Source organism: Lupinus angustifolius, unplaced genomic scaffold (assembly GCF_001865875.1).
Source record: "Lupinus angustifolius cultivar Tanjil unplaced genomic scaffold, LupAngTanjil_v1.0 Scaffold_88_8, whole genome shotgun sequence".
Taxonomy (NCBI): Eukaryota; Viridiplantae; Streptophyta; class Magnoliopsida; order Fabales; family Fabaceae; genus Lupinus; species Lupinus angustifolius.
Window position 1 is genome coordinate 25,154 of NW_017724360.1, and position 18,677 is coordinate 43,830.

The 18,677-nt window shown below is 28.9% G+C and overlaps 1 protein-coding gene across 1 annotated transcript; it reads right to left on the reverse strand.

The window, feature by feature from the left end:
* Window positions 1–8,134: 8,134 nt before the first annotated feature.
* On the reverse strand, window positions 8,135–10,643 carry LOC109339663. The gene is made up of 3 exons (XM_019577137.1): window positions 10,272–10,643; window positions 9,271–9,336; window positions 8,135–8,671 (listed from the first exon to the last, which is right to left on the reverse strand). Exons 1-3 carry the CDS (start codon window positions 10,446–10,448, stop codon window positions 8,177–8,179), a joined length of 738 nt encoding a protein of 245 aa, XP_019432682.1. The 5' UTR covers window positions 10,449–10,643; the 3' UTR covers window positions 8,135–8,176.
* Window positions 10,644–18,677: the final 8,034 nt, after the last annotated feature.

An 18,677-nucleotide genomic window follows, 5' to 3' on the forward strand; every position in this document is an offset into this window, starting at 1 on the left:
AATCTCTCTTTAGGCTCTTGATCTCCTCCTTGAGTGTAGAAGCGATGCTGCTAGACTTTTCCAAGGCAATGTACTTCATCTAGTTCTGATCCATGGATTCCTAAAGTCGGTCCTCTATCAGTTTTATGTTTGCTTTAAGCGTGCCTTCCACTGGTGTGGGACCTCCCTTGACTTGTGGTATCACTAGTGAAGGTCTGTTAATGCCCTTCATCCTGTCGTCTCTCCAAGACTTATACTCATCAGAATAAAAAGTTGTGTATTCTCCTAACTCTTGTTGGCCACACAAATGGATGTCTTTAAGAGCTTTCCTTATGGACTGGACCATTTTCGAGGATGCCCCCTCATCTTTATACCAAAAGTAGAGACCTTCCAACTGTCTATCAGATATGGGAGCCACTCCCCATTTCAGCTGGCCAAGTACCAAGGCCGGTGTGAAAGAGACACACCCTCTAGGACCCATCAATACTAGATTCTAAAACTCTCTGCATGAATACAAGACTTGCTGATGTCGATCATAGAGACAACACTTCTCAACGAAGTTCCTCAGTGTGACATCTTACAATAATTCCTTCTATTTGAGCTGAGGAACCTTCTTAATGGATAACGAGACCCTAACCCGTATCGGCGATGCTTGAAATGGGTCAGGATCCATACTTACAGGAGCTAGATGCAACATCGGATTCGGACCTTGACATTCATCTGAATACCGTCTTGATACCGCTAGAATGACAAGAACGTCTCTGCTAGAATAGCTGCCACTATGTTGATTTTGAAGCAGACGAACTTGTTGAACACATCCATAGCAACTTGTTCCACCATATCACAAATGAATGGAAAGAGGACTAGTCCATACACAACTAAAGCAAATGCGGGTTGAAATAAGGCCTAATTCTTCTGATCAGCCATTTTGGAGATATGATTCTTTAGAAAGTGTCATTTCAACCCACTTGCTCTTCCTTGCTTGGTAAAGTTTGAAGCTTCTGAACACACACCGTTAAGAGTCTCTATACTTCCTTCGTTAGCAACTTGCCCTCTTGTGAACTTGTATAGCTTCAATCTGCCCTCTTTCAGAAAATCCAAAAGAGCCTCATATTCTTCTATGGTTGGAGCGACATCAAGGTTAGGAAACTCAAATACCTGAAGCTTGGGGTTCCATAACTGAATCATGACTTGCATAACCTCCAGGTTTTGGGGATGAATTTGGACTAACACAAGGTCTAACAATTCCCCGTAATTATTTCTAAATTGCTTTTTAATTTATTCTGGAATTTTGGGAATTTGTTCATCCAAGAAACTTGCATTAACTATTGACAATTCCAATTTTGTTGATTTTTCGGGTGCCAATATGCTGCTAGAATTATTTGTGTTCGTCATTTTTTAAATTTTGAAGTACTCTCTCCTTTAATGTAAAATGCACCTATTAAATTAAAAATACATAGAAACTAATTACTTATACACAAAATGTGATAATGAATGAATGAATGAATGTATATGAATATGTTTTCCGGGGCCATGAGCCCCATTTTAAGATCATGTAGTCATCATTACAATTAGATTAAATTACACTGATACCCCCTGAGTTTTAGCGAAATTACACAAACCAACCCTTACTTTTATACACCTACACAAACCTCCCTAATTTTTATACTTTCGTTACACTGACCACCCTTGCATGAGAAATAAGTGTGATTTTTTGAACAAAAAATGTTATAAATGCAATTAAGTTAAACAAAACATGGTATACTATGGAGACAAGTCCAAATAATATATGAGTCGATATCTCTTTATTATTTTTGGTTCGTTACGATATAGTATAAGAGCGATTTAAACAATATCTCTTTAGAATTGTTGATGCATTTTGTAACAAAAAATAATAAAGATACATTGATTTGTATATTATTTGGATGTTTTCTCACAATATAGCATGTTTTGTTTAACTTAATTGCTTTATCATATTTTCTGTTTAAAAGATGACACTTATTTCTCATACAAGGGTGGTCAGTGTAATGAAAGTATAAAAACTAGGGGAGGTTTGTGCAGGTGTAAAAAAGTTAGGGGTAGTTTGTGTAATTTTACTAAAACTCAGGGGTGTCAGTGTAATTTACTCTTACAATTAATGAGTAAATATATATATTTTAAAATAATTTTCTGTCATTCCGGCTAACTTAGGGCAAAAGTGAACTGCCCTATTTATCTTTGTAACAATCCTCTTGGTGGGGGAACAAGACTTCCCCTTAGGGGTGCAATGTTTTAATGATTTTTATTTTATATGACAAAATTCCAAACAATGTGTTACAATACGAACATTACTCACATCACAAAATTTACAACATCCAAGGACAAGGTTTTAACATACAATGGACGCCCTTGACAAGTTCTAGACCCCTATAAAGGTTCTCATATTGTATCTTTCTCGAATAGAGAATCCCAAATATTATGATGTTAGAAATAGGAGACCAGCTCGAGCGGCTAACTCATAATAAGAGGTAACAATATGAGTGGTCCACAACCAACACTTAGAAACGGCAAAGACCGCGACTAGTGAGGCTAGTGTCCCTTCTATCCAAAAAGGTATCACTAATACCTAGGTGTAGGGCATATGTGTGCCTAAAATGTGTACATTATATATAACATAATAAAAAACAATACATACATGCACATATAATTCATATACGCAACATATAATTACTAATTAAGCATGCAATTCATACAATTAATAATTAAGCATGTAATATATATCTATACATATAACTAATAATTAAGTATGTAATCATACAACTACTAATTAAGCATGCAATTTTCATATTTATAACATATAATTAATATTAAACATGCAATTCTCATATTTTTACAATACAATTAATAATTAAGCATTTAATTTTCATATTTATAACACATACCTAATAATTAAGCATGCAATTTTCATATTTATACATACAATTAAAAATTAAGCATATAATTTATATTTATACATATAATTAATAATTAAGAATGCAATATTATTGGAAATTAACTAATCAACCAAATAAATAAATAGTAATAATAATAATTAGGACCGGACTCTCTCAAAAAAGTCCTCAGTGGAGTCGCCAGTTGTCGCGCCCTAATTTTTAGCTGCACGACTTTGTTTAGAGTCGACACTACATTTTATAGTTAAAAATGTAGAAAAATATTTTAAACCCAATTACCTTGGGCTTTTGAATTTTTAGTATTCAGGTTCAATAGTCGATTACAAGGTAGGGAAGGTATTGACACCCTACCCGTCCGCCTTAAGTGATACCCTTCATTAAAATATATGACTTTATTATTTTTATTATTTTTATTTTTATGAAATTGTCTGATTAATTAATTAATTATTAAAAATAAAAAATATATTTATTTTTATTATTGTGCCTGACAAGATTGACTCTGGTCCTACATATCTCTATTAATGGAACCAAGGCTTACGTAGTTCTTTAGGTAGAAAAAATGTTTGTTGGTTGAATGTATTTTAATTAAAGAAAAAATATTTTTTTAGTCAAAAATATCTATATTGCAAGTTTTATTTATTATTGAAAAGAGTTTTGATTTGGTTAATATTTGTTACTTATTTAATTGAGAAAATAGAGTTTAATTGATTTTCAGATTTAATTTATTGAAAAGAAGAGGCGTAGCGTGACCTTTCAAAGATGATCTAAGAAGAAAGAGGCCTCCATGGCGACCTTCTCTCTATCTTTGATTAAATCTCAAACTTATTTTATTTTTTGAAAAGGGTTTGTTTGTCATGTTTTATTTATAAAAATGTTCAAATTTTTTATTAGTCACTTCAATTTGTTAAAGAAAAGAGTTTTTATAAATTATCAAAAAAGAAAAAAAAAAGTTTGTTTAATTAGTAGATATATGAAAATGATTTTTTTTTGCTAATTTTACCATACTTAGATGCATTTCATTATTTCAAATAACTTTTATCAATAGTTATTATTTATTTTTAATCAATTATTTAATAACAATAACATTTGAAGATTTATAAACAAAACAAGATAATAAAAAACAATTGCCAAAAAATGCTGAAACTTGAACGGTCTAGATAATCATTTACCAAAGTAATAATGATTCTTTTTGTGTATGATGTTTTTTGTATTTATAAAGTCAGTTTAATAATACCCAATTTATTTAACTTCCATATAGTATTATATTTAACTTCCATAAAGAATTATTTTTACAAATCTAGTGTTAAAGAGATGAATTTACCAATTAGTAACGCACATGGCCACAAAAGGAATGAAATTTTTTACTCTGTAGAGAGCTAGATCATGTGCGGAAGGCTGAAGCTGTCTGGGACATGCGGCAGGATGTGGATGGATGGATTGTGTGTGATGGGAAAGCCTTGACACGTACCAGGATGCGGCTGATTGAACAGGAAGGGTGCAAGGTTCGTGGTGTGGATCCGCTAGCAGCTGATCCTGTGTTCTCACGGGTGGCAGGATTCAGTGTGGCTGGTTGTAGTGAAACTGGACCACTTTTTGCGTTGTGATTGGCTAGATCACAAGTGAATCGTGAAGATGCGAAGGTAAGCATATGTGATGGCTGTGGTTTGACGTTTGACGCGAATGCACGAGAATAGCATGAACTCCTCTGCAGAGATTTTTCAGTGTTTCCGGTGTTGTTTCTTATGTTTACCCTGAGCTCTATTTATAGCAAGTATTATATCATCCGACTTCAAATTTTAGGGTGTTTAAAAAAAATTAAATAAATCTGATAACATCTTTTTAACACACCAGATTTGAACATATTTCTTCATATTATTTTAGTAATTTTTCTGTTATTCCATTTTTAATTTTAAATTAGGTTGTTAGTGTATTTGATTATTTAATTATTTAAATTATTCCGAAATTTTTGTATAAAATATGGACAAAAATAAAAGTAACTATTTCCTATACATTTAATATTAAATTTTTTGAAAAAATCAAAATAAATAAATAAAACAATTTTTCTCTCTCTTTTTTAGAAAAAGAGTATGGGCTCATAGTGGTCTATTCCTAATTCAAAAATTTTATGCTGACAATTGACAATTATTTATTTGGTCAGAAGAGTCCTCAAAATATTCTGGTCTTCTATTAGTAATCAATTTTCATATTTTTGGAATGGAATAGAGAGGATAGGCTCCTAAAATTATTTTATTAATTTATTTTAGTTTTGAACATTTGGTCAACCTAACCATTAGGGTTCAGGAACCCTAACAATATTAATTTATCTATTATTATTTTGAATTTTCGGTTAATATAATCACTTTGATTTAGGAACCCTAACATCATTAATTTATTTATTATTATTTGTGAATTTTCTATTAACTCAATCACTTAGATTTAGGAACTAGATTTGTTTATTATTATTTTTTGAATTTTTAGTTAACCTAATCATTTAGATTTATGAACTTGATTTGTTTATTATTATTTTGTTTTGTTATATTTTATTTCTTTTATTTTTTGTGTAAAGTGAAGCTTCTAAAAGGAATTTCAAGCATTCTTAGTTTCTTTACTTTAATAATTTCAAAAATAATTATAAAAGTTCATAAAAATAGTTTTATTATTTTTATTGATTAAAATTTCGGAAAATACCAAAATAAATAAAATGAAGTTAATTTATTAATTTTTTAAAAAAGTTTTTGGACTTTTTTTAAGCTGGACAAAAATGGGTGTTAACAAGAAGAAAATATTGAAGAATACACAAGTTGAAGTAATGTGTATGACTAGGCATCAATCTGTCAGACTTAATAGTGTAATATTTATTTATCTCACAAGTAAAAGATTCTATTTGTCATGAATGATGAACATATCTCTAAAAAATAGAAGATAAATAATCTCATCAAGAAATACAAATATACATCTGAAAAGAAAAATCAATCTTCACAAGTTAATCTATCTTTCTGGAGGACATCTATTTCTGTAATGAACAACTGTTTGATTGAAAAAGTTATGAAGATTGGTATAATCCAGTAAAAGAGTTCATCTATATGTTTGAAGGTCATCTATTTGTCTAATGAACAAACATCTTACCAAAAGAACTTAAGAATTATCAAGTCCAAATATCCAAGACATTCCAGTGAAAGAAGATCTATCAGGAAGGGAGTATACTCAACAACAACCAATCTTTTATCCCATTAGGTGGGTCGCCTACATGAATCGAACGATGCTATAATGTTTATCATAAATCATGTTCATTGACAAAACATTGAGCTCGAGATCTTTCTTTATCATTTTCCCCTATGATTTTTCTTGGTCTTCCTCTTCTACTAGAAATTTTACTAGCTTTCATTTGATCTACCTTCCAAGGTTCTACTCGTCTCCTCCACACATGTCCAAACCTATACATACTATGCCTTCGAAGTCAGAAAAGGCAAAGGTAAGGACTGAGAGCTCACTCAAAAAGATGCAAGGATTGTTCTTGATCTGACAAAAAATAGGTGCAGGGGGAACAAAGATCAACACCTTTGCAATGATCATCTTAATTCCAGAACCTATTGAAAAGAATTTGTAGTTGAGAGAAAAATATAAACTTATTCACAAGCCAAAGCTTTACTAATAAAATCTCAAGCAACCCACTGCAAACTCAAATAGAAGCAGCTTTAAAAAAGTAAGTTCTGTCATCTTATAGCTACTTACACCACTTACTGTTTATCTACTGTGTGAAGCTTGTAATAGTTTTGTTGGTGTTCTATACACACCAAACTTATTCACTTATTTGTTGTGATCCTAAAAAGACTTCACTAAGAAAGAATACTTTGTATAGATACATGAGTGGCTTGTTCAACAAATAGTACTTAGTTATTGACCCAGTAATGCTTATTTAATAAAGAATATCTAGTTGTAGAGTGAATAGTGGGAAGAACGAATACTTCATTGTTGAAATCTTGGCTTGAAGGCTATGTAGTGGACCTATCCTAGATTGGGGTGGAGGGACATACTTGTTTTGTGTGAACTTGTCTATCTTATATTTTAATCTTCCATTCATTTTAATATAACCTCCAAAACTAAAAATTGATAATTTTGTTTAAATACTTTCATTTGAAAACTTGTAGGAGTTTGTATCTCTAGCTAATTGTCAAACAAATGTACAGTGTAGTGCACCTTTCGTTCAAATTATCTAATTTGTCTCTTCAGCTTGAATTATATTAAATTTTCCAAATTATTTTTTTAAAGCACAATTCAACTTTCTTATTGAATAAGTTATTTCATGATCTAGAATTAATGGTCTGAATCAAATTCTCACAAGATGCATTAATGATTTAAAATGAAATATTTTTATTCCAAATGAATAGTAAAGATGTAATTGACAATATTCGTCCTAAATCATAAAAAAATTCTTTTCATTTGTTCATTCATCATCATGTGTTGGTCAATATGATCCATCATCAATGTGACGCTTTCCCACAAACCTCGTCATATAAACTCTTTTCCCTCCTCTAACATGTACCTTTACTAGGTTGTCCTCATTCCCAACATTCAGGTTCTCCATTCTCAATCTAGACATGACTTAAAATAACAATGAAGTTAATTAGTACCATATATTGGCATCAAGTTATGTTAAGGCAGAAACCATGTCAGACATCACCCACATGTGGCCTTGGGCATAAATGTGATTTTAAGCCAAAATGACACATACATGCCATAGCATACATATGTTATTTTGTACTAGGAAAACACCATAGATACCTTACCTGTGTGTATGTTGGCAAGGATACATATTCTAGGAAACAATATACAAAGAAAAAACACCATCACTTAGGTTTTAAATAGGTAAGTTATATATCCTTATGATTGAAGTCTTAGTTTTTGCCCTATCAACAAGGAGTTTGTCTAGTAGTGTAAGATTCTGTTAGATCCCCATAAAGATCAAAAGGTAAAAGGTTTGATTCCTTTGAGCGACACTTGTTGGGAGGGGTAGTCACACACCCCGAAATATATTAATTTCTTACTCATAAGGTGAGAGAATTACCGAAAAAATACTAACGAAATAGATGTGAAGATTTTTACCTCCAAATAGAACAAGATTGAATTTATTAGAATTTTAAGAGAACTATCTACATCATATTAATCACTTTTCTTGATTCCACCAGGTTAAATATTTACAGTTTTTATCCAGAAATTCATTTTTCTGCAAAAACTATATAGAAATCTTTGCAGCATAAGTAGTATCATCAGTGCTGCATAACCTGTTCTTTTCTGTTCTCTTCATTTTCTAACATCTGATGAAGAGAAATATATGGAAGATTCACTACATGTTCACCACTAACATAAACTATTCTATAAATATCATACTTCATGTTAATGGAGAAGCTTTCAAGATATGGTATCATCCATTTTCTATGGTCTGAGTTGAGAACCCATGAGTAACAAAATTGTAAAGATTTCCATACTTGAATGCATAAAACACTTGGTATGCTTTGTCCTTTAAAGCAAATGCCTGCACTTATGCCTTCGGTTTTCGCAAAGCGAGATTTAAAGATTGCTAAGACTGCATAACACAGGTCATCAAGTTTAGTTGTAGGTGTAGTTGCTGAAGTTATCGAAATTATGTCACCGGTACAGAACTTTACATTTGAAGAGCCATCTCTTGATTCTCCAGCATATGCATCCAGGAAGTTGTGTTCAACTAAGACAGCCATTTTTTTCACATTGGTTAGCATTGATTTCTGTAAAGAGAAAATTGGAAGAAACAATGCAAGATGATAAAAAATGTGATCTGGGTAGGTTGATCAACTAGTTAGGTCATAGAGAAATTGTTCTGAAGACTTATACACTATAAACCAAGACAAAACATTAACACTCATTTTCAATTAATGTAACCACATTTCATAGAACTTATGTTGTTGTTTGTTTTTTTGATTGTGCTTTGGTGCTAGGAGGATTCTTCACCCTCCAACCTTGTATATCATTTCTCTTCTCCTTCTATGAAAATAGAGTGGTCCACTACACGAGGTTTCAACTTAGTGAAATCTAGGAAGAGTAGATGTACTCAGCCTTACCCCAAGCAGAGACGATGTTTCCAGGATTTGAACTCATCACCTTTGGGCTACTAAGAGCAACCTTAGTATTGCGCCATAGCTCACCCTCTTTTTATGAAAAGAAACACTCAAATATAATTGTGCTTCACATATATAACTAATTTTAGTTCACATAAAGGTCTCAGCAGAAGTTCTTGTTGTTTTCTCTGTAGATGTCTGAGTAAAATTGAGTTGCTACCATGAAAGAAAATCTAGAAGTCACTCCAATAGTTAAGGGTTAAACTTACAAGGTTTGTTATCAACTTCTCTTTTTCATCGCTGTTCTGTTTCTGCCATGCTCCAAACCATATAATCTGATTATATGACACAAATGTTTAACACAATTGACAAAAAGGAAAGAAGAAAACATGAGTTGAAATTAAACAAAGAAAAACATAACACTAACACAAACCAAAATATTTACTTTGGAATAGAGGAATTGACACTGATTATACATGCTGTGTGTGTGATTCTGGGTTGATAACAAATATATGCTACACTACAAAGGAGCTATGGCTCATGAAGTTGTTAATCACTTTAAGATAGAAGAAACACATATGGCCGAAAATGAGCCGAACCGAGTTCAACCAGAGTTGAGCTCGATAAGGATTTCTCAGCTCGAAACTGGGCTCGAGTTCGATACGAATTATTTTATTAGCTCGAGTTCGGCTCGACTAAAGTTCGTGAATTGTTCGGTCCAGTTCGAATTAGTTCATTTGGACAACTCAAATAATTAATTAATTTTAAAAAATACTACAAAAGGTTATATATATATATATATATTGTCGAACGGTATCCAGCTCAAGTTTGGCTCGTTTATTTATTTAATGAGCTTAATTTTCAGCTCAAGTTCGGCTCATTTGGTTCATGAGCTAATAACGAGTCAAGTTTCGAATGAATATCGAATTGCTTTGGTTCATTGTGAGTCCTTATAAGATGGTAGAAAAACAAAAAACAAACACATCAAGAAAAAGAGGAATCTGAAAAGAAGAATGATATTATATATGTTGAAATTAGTGATATGTTCCTTTGTCTGTTTTGAAGACAAATATATCAGAAAACCATAACTAAGGTGTTCTTATCTTTCTGTTATAATCATTTCACTCAACATGCATGACAATTTATATTTAAAAGGTTTAGAAATGGGTTTCAAATATTGTTATATCCTTCATGAATCACAATATCACAAGTGTGTAGAGAAGAACACATAAGTTCTATCCATATAAGAGAAAATGAACCAAAGACTGACCATATTTCCATGGATGCTCCTAAATATAGAGCTTTGTACACAACCAAGGTTCTCAGTGTCTATGGAAAATTGTTTGAGTCCTTGAACAATGTTGTCAATTATTATAATAGCTGGCTTGAAAACAAAGCAGCTTATGTCCAAATCTTTGTTGTTAAAACTCACAGAACATTGCATCATCGTCTTGTTTTTGTATCTTGTTCCTTCCTTTCAATTAGTTCTTTCTCTTCTGCACCACGAATTAATAGTACTATTTATTCTCTCAGATTTATCAAATACTCCCTCGTCTTTTTCATAATCATTTCTATAACATACTTTACATTTTCTATGTTGCAATTGTTATTTTTGTTCTATTTGACCCTATTAAAAAATACATTAACATGTATAATCTACTTAAAATATCTTATAAAGATTTTTAAGTATATATGAGTCAGAAACCACAGCATGATTATTCCAAATGATGAATTTCGAGGGTAGAACGATTCAATTGGCGATTTTATTTCCATGGTATTTATTCTATTGCTCATGGTAAACGATCAAATCTAAAAGCAATGAAACGTGGCATGGAACATGGAATTAAGACATTCATATGAATTGACTCATTCAACATGCTTACATTTATTGTACACAAAAACTGAAACACTACTTTATAAATTTCTGTTCTGTTAAAGTGAAAGTTGTGACAGAGAATAGGTTAATCTACTATTGTAAACTCTACTAAATCCTAAGAAGATCAATATGTTAAAGATTTGATTATAAAAGTAATGCTTATTACGAGAACAACTATATACTTAAAAGTAGGGGTGTTCAAATCCGTACTGGTCCAACAATAAAACCGAAAACCGATCTAAAATAGACCGAAACCGCAAAAACCGAATGCATTTGGATTGTGTTGGACTTATTTTTTAAAGACCGATTGGTCCGGTCCGGATTTTGGTTTCACCTCTTGGATCCAGACCAATCTAGACCAGACCGAAATAATATGTAAAGTTTAAGTGTGTAATACTTGTAAGTGTCTTCCAAACTTATTCTTAAGTCTCAACTCCAATATTGTATCTGTATTTTATTTGTTATATTCTATAACACATACTTATATATATATTGCTATGTTTTTTGATACACTTTTTTTAGAACTTAAACCAATCTCACAACCAAATAAAAAGGATTCAAGTGCTATTCTGATTGGGTGCTTTATTATCAATTTTATTGTTGTGAAAGTATTATTGTTATTAATTATCGGTGGAACATCATAACTGTTAAAATTACGTTGCAAGTGCTCATATTATTGTTATTGATATCTTGTTGTCTTGTTATTATTGATATTTTGTTGTTGTTACTATTTTTTACTTTTATTATTATTGTCTTACTATTTATTACTATTTTGTGATGTGGTTTACTTATACTATAGTTGCACACATTTTAATATTGTTGAACACTATTTTTATTGTTGTTTAATATTTATTATTGTTTTATGCTTAATATTTAGTCATTTTTATGAGTTTTGAATGTAAGTGCAATTTCAATATTTTATAAAATAAAAAAACCGATTCCGAACTGAAACCGCATATTATATTTGGATCAGATTGGATCGGACGTCTTAATATAAAACAGACCAGATTGGTCTAGACCACATATTAATTACGTTTTTGGATCGGATCACTTTTTGCCTAAAAACCGATCCAAATAGACCGCGAACACCCCTACTTAAAAGTCATTAATTTCTTATACATAATGTGGAAGGATAGTCTTTAGTATCAAAAAAAGAAGTCAAAGAGAATATTTTAACTAAATTATTTTTTAACTTTTAATTTGTTGTTCTTTTATTTAAATCAAAGTTTAAAATATCTTGGTTGTAAAATACATAACTTTGTTAACTAGTATCTTTTTCTTATTAAATTATTTTGACCTACTTTTTAAGCATATCACGACCTACTTACTGTTCGTAATTATTTTAGATTAAATTAATTTTGTTTTATTTTATTTTTTATTTTTAAAATGGTGTTACTTTTTAATTTAAAATTACCGTTTTTAAATTTTTAACTACTCAACTCAAGATATTAATCAAGTCATATTAATAATTAACTAATCCGTTTGCAGGTAACACTTTATTTCTTTTTTGAGAATTAGTTAATAATTTATTTCGATTCTACAACTTACGTCCTTTTTTAAATAAACATTTACTTTTTTGGAACAACTATTTCCTTCTGACCCATTCAAAGTTCTGATGCTCATATTTTTATATATTAATCATTCACTTTATAATTATAGATGTATTACATCACTATATTAATATCTTATTCGCTATATTAATATCTTATTCGATCATCTTAATATTTTATAGGACTAAGAAAACAAATTAAATTCAAGTGGGTCAAATCTAACTTTTTAAATCAAATTTCAGAGACAAAAACGTAGAGGATGACGGAACAGATACGTAATGTTTCTGAATTTTGAGTAAGACCAAGACCCCAATGAGGGAAATCTAAAATCGGTGTAGTTTAACTATTTATTAATATTTGTTCAATTATTGCAATTTTTTATAATTTTACCTGTTGTGTAATCATAAGAGTCACAAACTATCAACGAGATATTAGTTAATTGGTCTAAAACTCATAACTCATATTAGATACACAATATGATTAAAATATCAATAATTTAATTTTTAAAAGTGATATTTGTTAAGAGAAATATCCGTATACCAAAAAGAATTAGTTTATTATTCAAATGATAAAAGAATACCATTAGTAGTACCGTGGTACAAACAAATAAGAAAAACAAATTAAAATCTGAATTCCTTTAGATTTAGAGGCACATTAAAATAGAATAAATTGGCTAGTTTAATTCTTTATTAATACATTAGAGTATGCTTTAAATATACTATAAATATTATATATTTATAAATAATTATTTTATATACTAATAATATAATATTTAGTAAATATTATAGAAATATTAATATATGTGTACAGTATTATTAATATTATGTATAAGTATATTAAATAAATATTTAAACTTTTATTTTACTGTTTAGTTTAATAAACTTGTGATTATTGAATGCGAGTCATATTTAAAAAAAATGTTTATATCAATATTGTGGTTAAAGACTTAAAGTGCACGATTTACTTTTTATACTCTCTTTTTTATGTTAAGAGGCAGATGATGCTTGCTAAATACAATTTTGATTATTATACTTGTAGATAATATCTTTTTTGATGAAGAGTGAAGGATCTTGAACTAAAGTTTAGAGGGGGTGACAATATTTAATTATAATTTATAATTGAAATTAATCGAGTAACAATAAAATATATATAATTGTTTGAGAGTTTCGAAACAACATGTTAATTCTAAATAACATTTTAATAACTAAATATGTTAAAGAATTATAATACACATTCAAAGTGTTGTTTCTCTTTTTTTATGGACTTACACTCATTCATGATTGAAATAGATATAAAAAATTTCATTATTTCATATAAATTTATTATTAGGGGATTTGTAAAAGAATATATCATTTTTATTTTAATAAATTAAACAAATTTAATATGTTAATAAAAATTTAAAAAACTCAGGGGCTGCTACTGAGAAGCTACCTCATTGGGGATGAATTAAGTGAGAATATATCTTATATAAAAATTGCGAGAATAATAAATATGACTTTTATAACAAATCATGAATGATTAGGATTAAAAGTTAATTATTAATAATTTAATAGTTATGTATATGTATATTTTAATCTTGATCGCTCAAATAATATCCAATTATTTATATTGATTGTTTTCATTTCTTGCAATAGTGCATTGTTCTCATGTGAGTCGCTTCAATATCATTGAATTTTATATCTCTGATTTGTTGTATTTACTTTATCCTTTTTAAAAATCATTGGCTGCTACAAAATAACTAAATTAGATCCTAAAGTCACATATATTTTGCTATTTTAAGTGTAAAAGCTAACTATCATCTCTTAAAAGTGAATTTATTTTAATTCATAATAAATTTTATATCTTTTAATATTTTGATTATTATCAATCATAATAAGCTTTATATATTTTAATATTATAAAGTTTATTTTGTATAACTTCTATTTATGGAATATTAATCAATAATATTATATTTGTTTGTTGATAAAGATGGTAGTGCTTGACAAAACATTAGTTATGAATAAATAAATAAAATTAAAAGTTGTGCTCCAAAATCTGGATGCACAATTAAGTCTTCCTATGAAAAAGAATTTGAAAGACCAAATTATCTTATTAAAGATATATTAAGAATAATTTTGTGAGTTTTTATTTAGAGACGAAATTGTGCCGCCAGCAAATCTTTAAACACTATTAGTTAGGGTTAGAAATGAATCTAGTCAAGTTAATATTAATCCGACATAGCTCAACTCCTTAAAAAGTTACAAAATTGAGTTTCAACAAGTGTTCAATAGAAATTATTTTTCAGTTAAAACTCGTTCAATAATTTGTGAACTTTCAAACGAGTTAATAAACTAAAATTTATACCTCTCATCAACTCTAATAATGATCATTCATGTCATACTATATATATATATATATATATATATATAGCCAAAATATGATATAACTATTATTGTGATGTAATTTTTACTTTTCTATTTTCCCTTAATATTTTTTCATTACTATAAAACAACCATATAATTTTAGGTGATCACCTTTAACACAATAAACACATATCTCACATTAAATTAGACATTATAATAAATACTAAAAAATTACAACATAAAGTGCACTCAATAAAAATACATTATAATTCTCCCAATTGAAATATATAAAAATATAAGTTGACAGACACATCGACACACTAGAATAAATAAAGATAACACTTTTAAATTGATTTGTATAATATAAGATGATATATATGTACAATTTTAAAATATATATGTATCATTGAGTTAGCTGACCAATCTAATTGGTTGAGTTATATTTGACTCGAGTTCAAATCTTTCATTTAATAAACTCAAATTTTAACTCAAATCTTTATCATTGAATTTATGATTAAAGTTTATCAAACTAATTAATAAATTAAGTTTTAAACAGATATTGAGTTACTCACATTATTTTTTTACCTTCCTGTATGTTTACTTGTTTATTTATTAAAGATAAAATAAAGGTGAGCAAAATATTCCAGCCATTACGTTAGATATTTATTAGATGTGATTTCAAGAATTAGTTTTTAGTTTTACTAGTTAAATAATAAATATAGATATTGATAGACACATAAAAATTGTGGATGTAAAGTAGAATTTATTTTTTTAAAAATATGCAAAATTGTGCTTTTTATGCAGGAGTTAGGTGTGACGCTTTAAAATAACCAAAATAAATAAATTAATAAAATGTTCAATCAAACTTGTTTGTGGAGCGCTGTGGCTATGAGTTGTATTTTAAAAAGGTGCACCTTTGAATATATACTTAGTTAATAATTGAAAATTGGACCAACTTGTCCAACCAGAAAACTTGTAAATCCGTCTCATATTGAGATGATATAATAATTATATTGGTCAGTCAAAATCTATCATACTGACTAATTTTCATTTAAACTATAGTAATCATATTAGTTAACTTTCATTTAAAAATATTTTTTTATGAAAATAATTTATTAAAAAAAAGTATTTATAATCTTATTAAATTTCCAATATTAATGTTAGTATAATATTGGTATATGATTTAATTAGTGGACTACCGACTGAACTGCAATATTACCATATAAACGTAGAAGTTTAGGATTGATTGATTGATCAAACTCAAATGTTAGTCACGAACGATAATAATGATCTAAATAATAACTGATCAGATAAATAAAATATACATAAATTCAAATATAAATAAATATAATATAATAAAATCCTAGAGAAAATAATTCTATCAAATCAAATATATATAACAGGTCGCCCAAACCGAAGTTTAATAAGCTTGTTACAAATAATTCTCTCAAAAATAAAAATAAAAAACTAATTATATGGTTTCAAAAAATCATTAGAAATGTGTTGTATATGTGAAATATGCATGTATAATCATCACACAATGATTTTCACTAATGAGAAAAGAATTTACTAATGACATAATTCATCATTATGAGAAAATGCAACATTGAAATGATTATTGATGGAAAGAAAAACCACTTGTATGATCACCAACAGAATAACTATTGATGAGAAAATAAATCGCCACTAACATAATTTGTCAATGAGAGAAGAGACACCACCAAAATGATCATTGATGGGAAGAAAACTAAGTAGTATAATCACAAGCAAAATGATCATTTATGGTAAAATAAATTAGTGCTGATATAATAAGATATAGTTATAATAGTAGTCGGTAGGAAAAGAAACCAATATATAAAATGAAGAAAGCATTTTTTTTGTATTGGAGTATGTTGTCATTTTTTTATTTGGATGACTATTGTATGAAATTTGAAATTATTAGGTTGAAGAAGAAAAAAAAAATATTGATGAGAAAGTGACACAATAAATAAAGATGTCTAATATGAGTTCTGAATTTTCAACATATCAATAGCCAAATAGTGATCAAAGAGGTTACAAAGGATGAAACCACTCATGTAATAGTTTACCATTGATGAAAGATTGGGCAAATTAAAATGAGGTAGTCAAGTAATTTATTATATATGTAAAAATCAATATTGCTTTTTGATTAGCATCTTTTATCCTAATGCAATCATCGCACTAACAATATTAAATATTGTAAAAATAATATAAGTATATAATTATGATACAAAACCTCCTCACTGTATCAAAAAATCTCACAATTTGGGACGATTTTCAATTTAGGGGGGAAATTTACTTACTTCAAGAGTAAGTTTTTGGTACTTACTCCCCATTCTAGCCATCAATTCTAAAGAAATACAATAATTTAAATTAATGAGTAAATCTAAATCCTTAAATGTCCCTAGAGTGGATGATTAAGATGAATAATAAGTTACTATAGCACTCAAAACGAAATTCCCATATTTGGTGGTTAGATAGGATAAGATAAATCAGTCAAAAGAGCAGAATGGAAGTATGGTACGATATTAATATTATTACTATAAATTATAAAATTAACTTTCTATATGAATTGCATATAATGACCTTCTCCTCTTTCTCTCGAATGATAAATTTTCTTTAACATTTTTCTCTCATCACAAAAGTCCTAAGCATTCCAAACCCCTCACAAAGCAATAATTCAAAATAAAGGAATTATAGAGACGACACAAACAAAAATGGGTTATATCAACAAAGCTTTACTCAATGCCAGTACATTTATTATCTCACTTTTTGTATCACTCCATGTATCATTATTATTGATTGGTTGAAAAAAAAATATTTAAGTTAAAATTGCAATATTAAATATTTTTCTGACCAATTATATCTCCTGACACATGAAGTGACACAAAGGAGTGAGACAGCAGATGTGTACTCTTGGTCATAAAATGTTAAAAATTCGATTTCTGAAAATGAAATTTGTTGAAAAAAACAGTCATCCACACCAAACTGGATTTTAGTTTCTTATGCATAAAATGAAAAAATACCAGTAGAAAAAAACAAAAAAAATGGATTATTCAAAAGATGTGTTTCAAAAAAAGGGTTGGATGCAAACAAAATCTTATGTACCAATTATGTTTATCACTTTGTTATAAATGGAAAACAATTACTCGTGTACTGATGTTATGTAGTCAAGTGATTTTGGATCTTGACATGACATTTATTAGGTATTTCTCAAATAAAGTGGTACAAATAAGTGGATATAGAATATTTCCTTATGGTTGAGGTTTTGGAGGGAAGAAATAGTTTTGGAAAATCTTTCCCTTGTTTGGAAGTTGGATGAAGGAGATAAAAAGATTTTGGAGGTCTCTCAAACCCTCCAAAACTCTCCATTTTTAAAGTTTCCTCAATTTAGAGTTTTTGAGATAAAACATCAAAATAACTAAATATTTTTAATAATATTATATAATTATATATTATTGTCCATTTCTCATTTTTAATTAAATTTTAAAGGGAAAATAAAAATATTCTCACATTATCATTAATTTATCTTCTCTCTTCTAAACTTTATACTCAAAACAAGGGGTGATTTCCTTCCTTTTCCCTTCCTCCCCCTTCCTAACCTTTTGATCTCTTTCCTTCCATTTCCCTCATGACTCCTAAACAAAGCCTAAGTGGATACACCTTATTTCACTATGTGCATGGACACCTCCATATTCAAAGAACAAACCCATGAGGTCATCAAGGTACATTTTTATTTGATATCTTCCCATACAACGAAAGGAAATGAAGCACCAATCCACCAAAAGACAGACGAAGAATCAGTCTGACTTAAGTCCCAAACAATTATCAAGAAATTGCTGATAGGTCAGCAAAATATATTAGTTGAACTAGAATGGTTCACGCACAGT